Here is a 14649-nt window from a genome sequence, read left to right on the forward strand (position 1 = left end):
AATTTCAGCTTACCTAACTTCTTAGCTTCCTAGTCCACTCATCATAGAATTTTTCTTTTTTTGTCAAAGCTTTTCTAATGTTAATCGGTCATTTTTTTTAAAAAAAAGTGTGACAAGACTAACCTTAGATAAAGTTTTATAGCAAAGCTAGTTACCAACCAAACGGGCCCAAAGGAGTAGGCTGACATGTGGGCTAGCCACCGGGAAAGGTGTGGACTACAAAAGGCAAGCAGCGACCGAGAAGGGTACCGAATAGAATGTTTAACTGCCCTTCTTCCACCTCTCCTCCCTCTCCTGTGCCTCTTCTTGGAACCTTCTCGAACTTACGTATCCTCTCTTCTACCCCTCCCTCCTCCGTCCATCTCTATTACCTCTGAATTGTATCCTGGAGTGAGTGAGATCCAATACAATCGTTGAGTAATTCTTGTCAGGCACTTGAGGTATGTGACAGCAGGCCGCGTGATGTCTCGGCCACAACGATGCAGACGACGCACACCATCATGCGTAACAGCATCCGTTCACGTCTGATGAAGATTGAGGCACACCCGCGCTCTGCTGATGTGCAGCGGCAACGAAGCGAGAAGAGTCGAATGCTGCTCACTGAATCCCAACACGAGCATGAACTCCTCTCAGGAAAAAGAGTAAAAGGACCGCCATGGTTTGTCCAAACATCAGGCTCAAGCACAGACAAAGGTTAACGTGCTTCGGGTTCAGGACAAAATTAAGAATGCTATGCTCGGTTTGGATCCTTCCCAACCACTGAACTCGACGGATCCTTTTCTGATCAGCAAAGTGCCAAAAGCTGGTAGTTACTCTATTCCAACGTCGATCATAGACTCAAACAACCGATGATGTTCGATATAGAAATGATAACGCCCGCTCGCTGAATTTGATAAGCATTCCGGTTCACTCCAGATATGTACTGCAAGTGGCAATTCATCCAGTTATGTTTACATCCTTGCCTGTATAACTTCTGCGATTTCCCGACGCCGATATTTTACTGTGAGTACATTAGAATGTAATGTTATAGGGCATTCTTACAAAGTTGTGTGCCTTATTGAGATGACTAAAAAAATACCTATGATCAATAAACTGGGAATGTGATATTTCAAATATGATACAGGAACTATTGTTTTTTAATTCAATGTAATATGCTACTGGTACTACCAAATTATAAGTGCAGTGTAATGTTTCACAAGTTGAGGTATGCAGCTGATGAAGGTTGCCGATTGAGCAGAACATTCACTATTCTGAAAAGCAATATCTAGAAGCATATTCTTTCAGTAACCCATGTGTGTTATCGTGTTTCAAGTTGCCTAAATAGCCAACAATGATTATAGCTATAGGAAATACAAAATGCATTCAGATGTAATGAAGTATAAATAATCTTGAACCTTGTATAAAATTATACCTCTTTGTTACAATTAGGGCTGGCCAATGCTTGAATCTCAACAACAGGACCTTGTATCTTCTCTGGACAACTGATGAACCTGAATTCTCTTTGTATATTTCCAAAGCTTCTCAACAAACTTCTGGCCAAAAAGCATAACATCTTCAAATTCTGTTTTAGAATCTCGTCATTATATGTTTTCATGCCAACAGCTGTCCGTTGCATGCATTCCTAAGATCAATAAGAGCAAGTGAGATGACCATGGGAAACAGTGTTTCTGCCTCAGCATCCTTTCTAGTACCACGATTTCTGCTGAGGAATTTGTCAAATTTATATGTATTCTAAAAAAAACTTGACCAACCTAGGAGGAACTAGGTGACATTGTAAATAATAAGAAATAGGCACCCAAATTCGAGTTAAAGAGGACTTGAACCTGGATGATGGAGGTGTTCACCCACACCTCCCACCAACTGAGCTAGACTCGGTTCCTAAATTTATATGTATTCTCAGAGCTTCATAAATTAGTAGACTGAAACTTTTTACAAAAAACAGATTAATCACCAACAATTCCAAGTAAGTCATCTTGCTCAGATGCACACCCCTCTTCATCAACCTCAACAACAGAAGCTGAATCAGGCTCATATCCAGAGAGTTTCATCTCAGCAATCAAATCACTCAACATCTCATATAGCTCCCTCGATCTCGGATGGACCTTATCTCCTACAAGGAAACCGTGCATTTCACTTTGCACCTCAATCCAGCTACAACCAGGTTCCTTCTTCAGCCGCCCCTGCCTCATTAGCCTTCTTGTCCTTGAAACATCAACCCATTTCCCTGATTCTGCATATACATTTGAGAGAAGAATGTAAACTGAAGAATCGTCAGGATCCAGCAGTAGAACTTTGCTGGCAGCAAGTTCAGCCACCTCGACATCTTGACGGATCTTGCAAATGCTTAGGAGAGTCTTCCATATGACTGCATCTGCTTCAAAAGGCATGTTACTGATAAACTTCAGAGCTTCCTGTGGGCCCTTTGAGCGTCCTAGTATATCCACCATGCAAGCAAAGTGCTCCAGTTGTGGTTCCAATTTGTAGCAGGTGGTCATCAGATGGAAGTAGCGGCATCCATCGTCCAGCAGCCCAACATGGCTGCATGCCCGAAGCACTGCAACGAAAGTTGCATGATTGGGCACAACATTCTCTTTTTGCATCCTCTCAAACATCTTGAGTGCTTCTACTCCTTGGCCATGGAGTGCGTAGCCACATATCATAGCATTCCATGACACGAAATCCCGTTTTTGTGCCTTCTCAAACATTAGCAGCGAGTCTGACATGTTTCCACACTTAGCATACATGTCTACAAGAGTGCTGGATATGTATTCATCTCCTAGCATTTCCTGCTTGATAATCTGAACATGGATCTGTTTCCCGAGCTCAATGGTGGCCAGGTTAGCACAAGTATCAAGAACAGTTGCATATGTGAAATGATCAGGCTTTAGTCCCATATATAGCATCTTCGAGAAGAATTTCTGTGCTTCTTCACTCTGTTTGCTGTGTGAAAATCCTGAAATGATGGCATTCCACGAAACAAGTTCCTTCCTCCCAATTCTGTCATGAAGTTTCCGAGCCTCCATAATCATGTCACACTTGCAGTACATGTCAATGACAATGCTCGCTACAAAAGCATCTGAACCAAGTCCCGACTTGATAACTTTGTCATGAACCATCAATCCATACTCTAAAGATTGTAAACCTGCGCAGGCCTTAAGAACACTACCATAAGTGAAATCATCAGGTTCCATACCATAGCGCAGCATTTCATTAAAATGAGCTATAGTATCCTCATAGCGCTCATTTTGCTCAAGAGCCGCAATAATAGCATTCCAAGAGACCGAATCTCTTTGCTCCATCTCCTGGAAGATAAGGTATGCTTCTGCCAATCCTTTGCACTTCCCATACAGATCAAGAACTGCATTTCTGACACAAACGTCCACATCAAAACCTGATTTAATTGCTAAGCAGTGGACTTGCAACCCTTGAAAATACCCCTTAACCTCAGCACAAGCACTGAAAACACCTGACAAGCTGACTACATCAAAACCAATGCCAGATCTGATCATGAATTGAAACAGTTCCATGGCCTCAACTCCAAGCCCTGCACGTACAAGCCCAACCATCATGGCATTGCATGTCTCCACGGTATGGTTGGGCAAACCAAAGAATGCCCTTCTAGCATCGACCAAGCTATTAGCCTTAGCATACACGTCCACAATGGCTGTCCCAACAATACGGTCAGAATTAAACTTGTTCTTTATGGCATGCGCATGTAACTGCCTAGCAGTGCTCAGACATGACATTGCTGCGCAGGATCTAAAGACACTGGCATAAGCCGGCTGGCTCACCCCGAGTCCCAACCTCTGCATGTCCGCGAACAACTCCAGCCCACGCGTGTACTGCTCATTCTGAACACATCCAGCGATAGCTGCACCCCACGAGACCCAGTTTCTCTCAGGCATACCACGAAAGAAGCACAGTGCGTCTTCCAAACTCCTGCACTTGCCATACATGTCCACAAGAGCACTCGCGGTCCGGACATCAACCTCTAGGCCCGTCTTCACTGCCAACGCATGGATTTGAACACCGAGCGCCAAGTCCTCCAAACCACCGCACGCCTTCAGCAGGACAGAGAACGTCGTCCGATCGGAGGCAACACCGCGGCGAGCCATCTCGAGATACAAGCCCACCGACTCCCGAAGCATGCCACGCTGGCAGTAGCTCGACACCAGCGCGTTCCATGACACGACGTCCGGGTCAGGCATCGCATCGAACAGCGAGACCGCTGTGTCGATGTCCCCCGCGTGAGAGTACGCCGTGAGAATGGTGTTCCACGAGACCGTGTCCCTGTGGGGCATCGCGTCGAACACCCTGCGCGCGCGGGCGGCGCCCGCGCAGCGCGCGTACATCTGGAGGAGGCAGTTGGAGACGAAGGCCGTGGGGACGAACCCGGACACGAGCATGCGCGCGTGCGCGGTGCGGCCCGCGGCGAGTGCCGCGCGGCCGGCTTGGGCGCAGTGCTGGAAGAGGCGGGAGAAGGAGGCGTTGGCGAGGGGCCCCGGCCCCGGCGCGGGCGTAGGCGGCCGCGACATCGGGAGCTCGGGGAGCACGCGACGCGGGAGGTGGAGGTCATGTGCTAATGGGAGGCGACGCGATAGGTGGAGGAGCGGAGAACCGTGGAAGCTGCCACTGCCGCGCCGCAGCCCGCGCCATTGGCGGGCGCACGACCTTGCTCGAAAATGGCCACGGGAATCAAGCGGCTCGTGGGGATTAGCTACTGGGCTTTAGATATCGTGCGGCCCATAGTTTCCTATACATCTTCCATCTCGTTGTTCTCTGCCACATTTGTCACGCCTGCTGTGCTTCTCTGTACCATAGTCAGGGTAAGAGAAAATGTATAGTCTATCTCGATTATCCATTCATCATATCTAGATTATATTTATCTGGTGATCCTCTTATATATTTAATAATTTTTTTATCTATTCTGATAGTACAAATCTCAATACAAATAAACGATTTTGATAAATCATACGTCTGTATGTCCTAAGTGTATTTTTCGTGTTCCTAAAACCCTACTCGAGCCGTTTCCTGGCCACTTTGCCATCCACTAGCATCAGAGGAGAAGCGCCATCGCAGACTTTACTAGTCATCCAGAACCATACGAGGAGTTCATATTTTTTGCTCAGAGAGTGGAGCTCCAATCTCCATGGTCAATAGTCCGTCTGCATCTAATCGCAGAGATCAAGAGCCACCCTATCTATTCTACGGAATCATATTCACGTAATCCACACCTAAACACCCAAAACTATACATAGACCCGTTCCACGAAAGGAAAGAGTAACCTCCCCTATTGGCAATAGCGTGCGCCTAGGCCTAGAACCTTCTCTGCATCGGCCATCACGCGCCCGGTCCACAGCCTAGACGACCCCACTATACAGCGTGACATAACTCCATGTCACGCCTGACACGTTCTCCATCGCTATATTGGTTGAAGCGGGGCTTTCGGGTTGGGTTCTCAATTGGGTTTGCTTTGGATGGTGTTAATATGGCTACCAGAGTTGAGTTAGTTTGGATTTGCAGGAAAAACAAGTTAGGTGCAGTTAGAATGTGTTCATACTTTTTAATGGTCGAATGGATTCATTCATTCTATTGGTTATCCTCTAATTTCTGATCTCACATGGACTGACGATAGGTACTTCACTATGAAGGCATAGAGGACCAACGTTGGTCCCTCCTCTCGTTCTCCAACTCTCAAGCTTCTCCATGCAAGGGCCGACTCTGGGCCAAAGTGATAAGGGTGCCGACCTAGGGCCCAGCTTAGGTAAGGGGCAAATATGTAATTTGATTTTTTTTCTATTTACAGTAATTTTGTGATAATTTGTTTATGTAACTAAATTTGTGTAATTTGGTATTAGGCTGAATGTGCCTTCAGTGCATCAACGTGTTGGTAATATGCGCAAAAATCTAATTCCAGATTTTATAGAAAAGCATATTTCATAATCTATAACAAATGAACATACTTCTAACCCTAGCAGTAAGCAACAATACTAAAAATCCATCAGTTTCATCAAGAACTCACAGTCGGGTTGACGAATGGATGAAGTTGATGATGTGTCGATTCGCTGCCGTGCAGATCGTAGATGAAGTAGTGCAGAGCGGTCGCGCAGGTGCATTGCCCAGAAACCTTATTGCCGTCCCCTCGTGCGGGCTTCATGACGGCAGAGGCTCGGAGATACCGCTCACTCTCCAACCTTGTGCACGGCAAGGAGAAGGGCCGGCGAGATCCGGCAGCACAACACACAAGACAGTGATCTGGATGGGTGGAGAAGAAAATGTGGAGTAGAGAGATCTATTCTCAAAAGCCTGGACTTCTCTAGGATTTATAGGGAAATGGCTGCCCTCTTTGACCCGTTTTCTCTCATAAATTGCCCACTAATTGCTACCTCCATAACTGATCAATAAATCTCAGAATTAAGACATTGATCACGATTAAAACGACTAATTACGACATTGATCATAATTAAAAAGGGAGAGCAGCAAAATGGCTTGCAATTTTGTGCTGTCACGCCACGCCATGGCCGCAAGTCGCAAGTCACGCGGATATTCACGCGAAAAATACGCGAATACGCTCGTGCGTGTGAATATAGCAAAAATACTCTCTCTTTCTCATTTTCTCTATTTCAAAGAGACGAGAGAACTCAAGTATTTAAGTTGATCTACATCCCCTTGCTTGGCAATACGGAACTAAACCTTCTTACTTTGCATTCTCATAAATGAGTTTTAAATGAGCCACATTCCAACACAACGATTGTTCATGTGGGTTTTTTTTAATAATTATTTGTTTTATTTATTTTTGATTATTTTCTAATTTCTCTTTTTGTTTTTTCTTATTTTCCATTCATTTATCATTATTTTCTGTTTTCATATGACTTTTCCTAGTGAATCTAGTGTCCAAATTTTAGCGTTCTTGTAACAACCTACTTTACAACCAAGCCTATTTATTTTAAAAAAAAGAAATTTTGGCAGTATTTTCTCTATAGAGAGGTATAACTGACCAAAAGAAATATCACAGGCAGGCAGAAACAGATATGACCAGCATATACATAGAGTCTGCCGCGACGCTACCAGCGTCGTACCACAACATAAACAAAAACAAACGACGGACCATCAGACACACCACTTGTATACACCGGTTGAGCTATCGACATCGTGATAAGTTAGTGTGTGCAACTACTGAGATCCATTCCCAAAATGCACGTCAACATCTAAACATACCTGTAAAGAAAACACGGGTGAGATTCAAAAATCTCAGCAAGTGAAAGGTACTTTAACAAAAAGCTATTTAGCCACAGTTGAATGTGCTAACAATTCTAAATAGAAACTAGTAATGAAACAGACCGTCAACACTAGGAGAAACAGTTATGACTAAGCAAGTCCAACGATAACATTAAACATTTTAGCATTCGGTTGGTATAAGCCTTCAGAGCCGCATATATATCTATATACACGCTAACTAAAGGAAATAAGATTTGATATGAATAATTCATTGAATTTCACAAGAAGACATAACCATGCACATGACATGCTCTTCTCACCCTTACCCCTCCTCGGGTAACGTAAGGGTGTGCACCGTACCCCTCCTCGGGTGACATACGGTACTGTACCGGTACGGTCGCAGCCAGAAGACGACGACAAACTTCCAATGCATGAGATGTATATGTATGACGTGCTTCAAGCATAACCAACATAACTTCCGGAATATGCTTGAGACTTCAAAAAAAAACATTGCATACAACACTAATGAACAACTGCAGAATGGCATATCATGCCTACTGCACTTCATAAATCAATCATCGAGTAAACTTCTGGAAACGTAAACAACATAGTACTCAGCCCATAATCAGTCATTCAGATTAGATGAATGCACTGTAATTAAAGAATGTAGGCAACCCAATATTAGGTTAAAGCATAGTCATACAATACATTCACTTGCCTTTACCGACGATGAAGAAAATTCGATCAAGAACGTCCGGAAATAGTACCACCTGTACAGGCATACTATTAGAACTAAAACACATTTAAAACACATAAAATATGAAGCGTCAATCCTACGCCTGAAAACGTCGCGTATACGCCTATATTTCGAAAAATCGAACAGAAAACCGTATCACATGAAATGATACATTATTTCCAATTCAGAGTCGAACCAAAATTCTCACTAATTAGACTTCGCTTCGATGAACGAAAAGAATACTTCGACTCGGATGTCGTATCTTCGAATCAATAATGATTATCGAAACGAAACAGACTATTAATCACATGAAATAATACGACAGGAATTGATTAATTTAATTTAGTCCAACCACAAACATCTAAGAATTACTGAGAAATCACATTCGAAGGATTGACGATGAATGCGACGAAAATCCAAAATTTTCACCTTTTTCCTCTCTCTTCTTTTTTCCCCCTTTTTTTTCCTTCTTCCTGGCTCTCCACTCGGCGCTGCTTCGGCCGGCTGGCCGGCGGCTGCTGCTGCTTCTTCGGCCAGGCCACAGAGAGAGGGAGAGCCCGCGGCGGCCGGAGCAGGCGCACGGCGCAGGCAGGCGGCGGCGCCGGCGGCGGGAACGGCGTAGCGGTGCGGCGACTGCGCACGGCAGCAGCGCGCGCAGCAGCAGCACGGCGAGCGCGGCACAGCGGCTGCGTTGTGCTGGCCCGGTGGAGGAGACGGCGGCCGGCGGCGCAGCACCGCACAGCAGCGGCAGGAGCAGACCGACGACAGGCTCGGTGCAGACGCAGGAGAGAGAGACGCGAGAGAGAGAGAGCGACGGCACGCTCGAAAGCTCTGGATGGGTCGGGGTGATGACCGATCCATCCGGCTTTATCTCTTTTTTTTTTATTATTATTTTTCAAAACAACGAACGGTCTAAATTTATTGGGCTCGCTACGGGTCTCAAAGTGCCCGGAACGGACATATGAATAGCAAAATGGGTTCGTCTCGACGAGATGAACGCAACCACGGTCTCCGATCGTCGGTACGAGCCTCGGATCAAAAAGTCAAAATTTGGTCAACTCTCTCTCTGTTTTTTTTCTCAAACAATTCAGTATTACAGTTCTTCCACGACACATGCTGCCGAGCCACCTAACTATTTGTTGCACATTAGCTGAAATTAGGTGGAAAATTGGTTAGTGAATATTGTTAAAGAAAAATTGATGGGTTAGTTTAGGTTGGATTCACAATTTTACATAGTTGTTCTTTGTCTTGGGTGGGACTGAGTTCTCTGAGTGTTAGGGACGGATGTAAAATAATTTGTTGGTTTATTCTAATTTAACTGAATTAACTAATTAGTCATTTTGATTACGAATATCCACGGATCGCTCACGTCAATTCTTTGTAGATTTATTCTAGTTTAACTGAATTAACTAATTAGTCATTGGATTGGGTTGGGTTTGGGTCGGGTTGGGTTGGGCTTGGGTCGTTGGATTCCACCCCATTTGCAGGGCTTCTTAAATACCTCGCGTCACAGATGATGCCGTTCTTCTTTCAGTTATTTTCTTGCAAGCAGGGGGGAAGAGGAAAAAAAAAAAAACTCGCAGCTCACGCGCACACGCCAAACCCCAATCGGAGCTGCGACCGCCGACGCGACCGGATCGGGGCGCTAGGTTCGGAGGGCATGGCAGGCGGCGGCGAGGGCGCCGGTAGCGGCGACGGCGGAGAGTCCCCGCCTGCTGCCGCGGCGGCGTCGGCTGCGGCGGAGGCGATTCTGCATATCCGGTGCGCGAACGGCGCCAAGTTCACGGTGCGGGCCGACCTGGGCGCCGCGGTGGGGGCGTTCAAGGACGTCGTGGCAGGGAGCTGCGACGTGCCGGCGCCGCAGCAGCGCCTGATCTACAAGGGCCGCGTCCTCAAGGACGAGCAAACCCTAGAAAGCTACGGTGCGTGCCACGCTAATGGATAGAGTAAAAATAGCTCGCGATTTGACCTCGTGGGGGTGGGATTGGCCGGTTGGGTCCATGAATTCGGCGGCGTGGTTGTGAATTATGCACGGTTCGGGTCGTCGGCGCAATGCGTGCCTGTGTGGCTGTAGTGCATTGATGGTGGCTAGATTCTGCATTTGGTTTCCCTTTGCTATGCATGTAACTATGTGGTAGATTTACCATGCATTGCACTAGCTGATACACGTGTTATCCGGTGATGCAAATAGTGTAGTGTAGTGTGTTGATTGTAACGTATACCGTTAACTTAGATGATATAAATTACATCCTAGCAGTAGATGAAGCAGAGGGTAGCTTCTCTTGTCGTGACTCGCATACAATCTACGTTATCGAGCCATATTAGCTACTGCTGGTTGTGCATATCTAGGTATGTATTGATAGGTGGACATGAATGTTCTCCCTTGGATGGGCTGGCAGGTCAAGCGAAATTTGGTATATTATCTTATGATTGGCACATGGGGAGTTATGTTATTATTATTCGTAATGTTTTGCTAGAGTACACTTGATTCTTGAATATAATTTACAGGGTACAGATGTAAGTAACTGATATCAATCGAATGTAGCAAGTGCAATTTTTTAATATACTATTTTCCATGGGCCTGGATAGTTTTTCTTAACGTGTTAATTCACTATATTTAGAGCCTTCTGTGGCGCTTGAATATTCAGATATGTGTTCCCAACGGAGATTATACTGATTCGTTCTGTTTTTGTAAAGTTCTCAAGTTTCCTGAAGTTATATGTTGTGATGGTCATTGCAACCAAAATAACTGGAATTCAATGTACATCTGATAGATTCCCTAGCAGTTATTGGTTGATCAAGTTCTATTTGGTAAAACTAAATGAGGGGTTCATATCACCCATGGTCTTCTCTCCTGTGAATGGCCCTGCCATATCTGTTTTTTATCATGTAGGTAGTGAGAATCATACACTAAATGATTGTGTTGTTCAATGAAAGTAAGATGTGTTTTTTTAGTGCTGTGGATTTATTATGATCTGTACATTTGCAGTGTAGTGGCCTTTTATGCATTGGAAATTACATATTTGGTGCTACTATAGATTTATGGCATACTCGCAAAATGCATTGCCTTTCGCACATGTATATAAATTCTGTAGGTATTGTCACTGGGAGGTCTTTTGCATTTGTTTACATCAGATGTAGGAGCATTCTCTTTCTTTCTATTTTAATTGACCTGCAATTTAAATCTTGGAATTATTAAGCATTTTTAGTTACTCATGCTTCTTGTATTTTTTAGGTGTTGAGACAGATCACACAATTCACTTGGTGCGTGGTGTTGCTACACCGGCTGCACCGACTGCACCTGCTGCTGTCAGCCCCCATGCTACAACTACTCCTAGCAGTGGCCCAGCAGGTGGCCTGGGAGGCCTACTTCCAGGTGTTGGTGCTCCAAGAAGTGGCAGGTCATCAGGTGTATTTGGTTCAGGATTTCCAGAATTAGAGCAAGTTGAGCAGCATTTAAGCCAGAATCCCAACCTAATGAGGGAAATAATGAATATGCCAGCGATGCAAAATCTCATGAATAACCCTGATTTAATACGTGATATGATCATGAACAACCCCCAAATGCGCGAGATCATGGATCAGAATCCAGATCTGGCCCATGTGCTCAATGACCCAAGTGTCCTCCGCCAGACCCTTGAAGCAGCTCGAAACCCGGAAATTATGAGGGAGATGATGCGGAACACAGACAGAGCTATGAGCAACATTGAATCTTCTCCTGAAGGGTTTAATATGCTCCGACGCATGTATGAAACTGTCCAGGAGCCTTTCCTAAATGCAACAACAATGGGCGGGGAAGGCAACACAGCTTCAAACCCATTTGCAGCTCTTCTTGGCAATCAGGGGTCTAACCAACCCAGCCAACCTGCAACAAATGCTCCAACTCCTGGCTTAGAGTCGACAACAGGAATCCCTGCTCCAAATACTAATCCACTTCCAAATCCCTGGAGCCCCAATGGTAGGTTTTGAATACTTTGAGTAGTTTTGAATGTTTTCACTTTTCTTCTGTTGTTGATGGTGCATGTTACAAATTTTTTTTTGCCTACTTAAATCACCAGCTGGGAGTGCACAAGGAGCAACACGGACTGGTCCTGCTGGCAGTGCAAGAACTGGTACCACTGGTGGCCTGGGAGGGTTAGGTTCACCAGATTTGAGTAGTTTGCTCGGTGGTCTTGCTGGTAATGCAAGAACTGCTGGTGTCGCTGGTGGTCTAGGAGGGTTGGGCTCACCAGATTTGGGTAGTACGCTTGGTGGTTCACCTGATGCTTCTCTTTTGAGTCAGATGTTGCAAAACCCCGCAATGATGCAGATGATGCAGAGCATTATGTCTGACCCACAGACCATGAACCAGGTACAGTATGATTCAACTTGAGCCAACCTTTTCTTGTATGATTTTGGAGATGCTAGAATCCTAACATAGGATCGTTCCGTAATCTCTATTTGTCCACAGTTGCTTAACTTCAACCCAAATGCACGTAACCTGATGGAATCAAATACTCAGCTGAGGGAAATGTTCCAAAATCCAGAATTTCTTCGTCAGTTGACATCTCCAGAGACTTTGCAGGTACGTTACGATATAAGCCTTTAACTATTTCCATCTCTTACTAACACTAAATGTTTTGTCCCCTTTTTTCAGCAATTACTCTCATTTCAACAGACTTTAGTAGGACAGCTTGGTCAACATCAACCTAGCCTGTGAGTAACAGTACCTGAATTTCATATATCTTATTATTAATTTCTGTTACATTTTGTGAAATAGAAATCATACAGTATCATTATTATGTTTTTTTGAGTTCCTTCCAATTTGTTTGATTTAATTCAGGGATGGCAACCAAGGAGGCAATGCCACAGGTAAATTTCCGGTTACTTTTACGCACCGTATTTTTTTTCACTTGGATTAGCATATAGCTATGTCAGGTTTTGATGGGAATAGTTTTGAGTTGCCCTTTTGTGTTGTGTTGCTTGTGCACAGCAACAATTGCTTTGCTTTACATATGGTGCTTGATTTACTGTGTTTTCCTCAAGGTTCCAGTCCTGCCATGAGTTAGGCTATAAATTGTAGCATCATAATGATAAGCATTGATCGGTTTATTCTTAATGCCAAACTGCTGCGGGTTCATAGCATAAGAACATTAAATTTTTCAGGAATATTTATATCAGCAGTCAGTGATTCAAGTTCTGTATGAGGTGATGCATGAATATATAGAAAATAGTTTGTGTATGACTAAATACTGTTCATTCACATGGATTTGATAACTGGGAAACGTAGGCAAGTTCCTTAGGCCTTTAGACCGCCAATTTGGAAACACTGGAACCCTTAAAGTGAATTTGTTAAGTGTTGAACATGCTGAGCTAGTTTTACAGCTGCTGAACCGTGCCATCCAAAGCGAAGTGAACATTAAGTCTGTTTAGGCTAACTTCAATGAGTTCCCCATTCTGGAGCAATGTTAGATGTGCAGCTGTACACTGACCTTAAGTTCTTACTTGAAAAATTCATGAGATCACTCTAGTTGAGCAATAAAAAATTGCAGGTACGCGAGGAACTGCTAATCTTGACACCTTGATGAGCATGCTCAGCGGGCTTGGTTCAGGAGGTGGCTTAGGTGTGCCAAATATTTCCAATGGTTAGTATACAGTTATTTAAGAACTTGTATGGTCTTATTGACTTCTTTCTGTTGATCTGTAATGATTAACAGTGATCTCACCACCCTTTTCAAAATTTCAGTGCCACCGGAGGAACTGTATGCAACACAGCTTACTCAGCTCCAAGAAATGGGTTTCATTGACACTGCAGAGAATATCCAAGCACTGGTCGCTACTGCTGGGAATGTGCATGCTGCGGTGGAGCGCCTTCTCGGGAATCTTGGCCAGTAGCTAAAGCGAGCCAGATGCTGTCTGTTCACCATTTCGCACATCCGAAAGAGTGTTTGGCTTACTGTTTTTCTAGCCCCCGAATTTGAAGGCAGTGTGCATAGTCTGAAGAACCTGAAAAACAAAATAAAAAAGAAGTCAACCAGCCATTAACTTTGTCATACATGGTCGTCATGTCTTTGTTTCTACAGTGTTGTATTTGCAATTGGGATTGGTGTACATACATATGGTTCGAATATTACCGCATAGATTATGCCTGTAGTTTTTCAACTGTTGTTTCCCCATCTATCCATCCATCTCAATCTGATCCATGTTATTTGATGGTTCTCTCTTGGAAAGTCTATTGATGCCGGCATGTTCTATAGATGAGGCTGCTGCCTTGTCTGATGGCTGTACTATCGACTTCGCATTAGCAGGCCTTTAGTTTCAGACATAATGATCTGCTGCTATTTAAATTTCCTGCTTAGGTCGGCCTCCATGTAGGATGTAGGATGGTGTCTACAGAAATTGCTGCCAAAAATTACTTTGATGTCCTCTGGAAAGTTCATCCTGCAGGCCAGGCAGGGTTATTACAGTGCATGCAAATGGTATGTCCCCCTTGTTTTGTAACATCATCCTCGATAAGTTCAATAAGTTTGGCTACAAGCCAAGCCACGTAATTTGGAGACAGGTACTGCAACAGATTGTCTACAAGCTTGCCTGTTGGCAAATACTTGAACTTTTAATTCTTACATACACATGTAAAGTTTTGTGATCAACACTACGTGCATCTATGTGGCTTGTTGTGTGGCTTCTAAACAAAAGAAGCGAACTGAGAGACAAAA

The 14649-nt window shown here is 44.4% G+C and overlaps 2 protein-coding genes across 5 annotated transcripts; one reads left to right on the forward strand and one right to left on the reverse strand.

The window, feature by feature from the left end:
- Positions 1–4768, reverse strand: LOC133903860 (pentatricopeptide repeat-containing protein At3g02330, mitochondrial-like). 4 transcript variants are annotated; one of them, XR_009907374.1, is made up of 3 exons: positions 1824–4768; positions 1412–1621; positions 2–1000 (listed from the first exon to the last, which is right to left on the reverse strand). XR_009907374.1 is itself a non-coding variant. In XM_062345332.1 (1 exon), exon 1 carries the CDS (start codon positions 4533–4535, stop codon positions 1944–1946), a length of 2592 nt encoding a protein of 863 aa, XP_062201316.1. In that variant the 5' UTR covers positions 4536–4767; the 3' UTR covers positions 1370–1943. The 4 variants fall into 4 exon arrangements, 1 of the variants encoding a protein (XP_062201316.1); XR_009907375.1 differs by having other exon boundaries at positions 1–973; positions 1412–4767; XR_009907376.1 differs by having other exon boundaries at positions 2–922; positions 1412–4767.
- Positions 4769–9480: 4712 nt separating this feature from the next.
- LOC133903307 (ubiquitin domain-containing protein DSK2a-like) lies at positions 9481–14095 on the forward strand. The gene is made up of 8 exons (XM_062344612.1): positions 9481–9876; positions 11190–11912; positions 12013–12305; positions 12405–12518; positions 12591–12649; positions 12777–12805; positions 13486–13578; positions 13680–14095. The coding sequence occupies exons 1-8, from the start codon at positions 9615–9617 to the stop codon at positions 13826–13828; spliced, it is 1722 nt and encodes a 573-aa protein (XP_062200596.1). The 5' UTR covers positions 9481–9614; the 3' UTR covers positions 13829–14095.
- Positions 14096–14649: the final 554 nt, after the last annotated feature.

This window comes from Phragmites australis, chromosome 21 (assembly GCF_958298935.1).
Source record: "Phragmites australis chromosome 21, lpPhrAust1.1, whole genome shotgun sequence".
Classification (NCBI taxonomy): Eukaryota; Viridiplantae; Streptophyta; class Magnoliopsida; order Poales; family Poaceae; genus Phragmites; species Phragmites australis.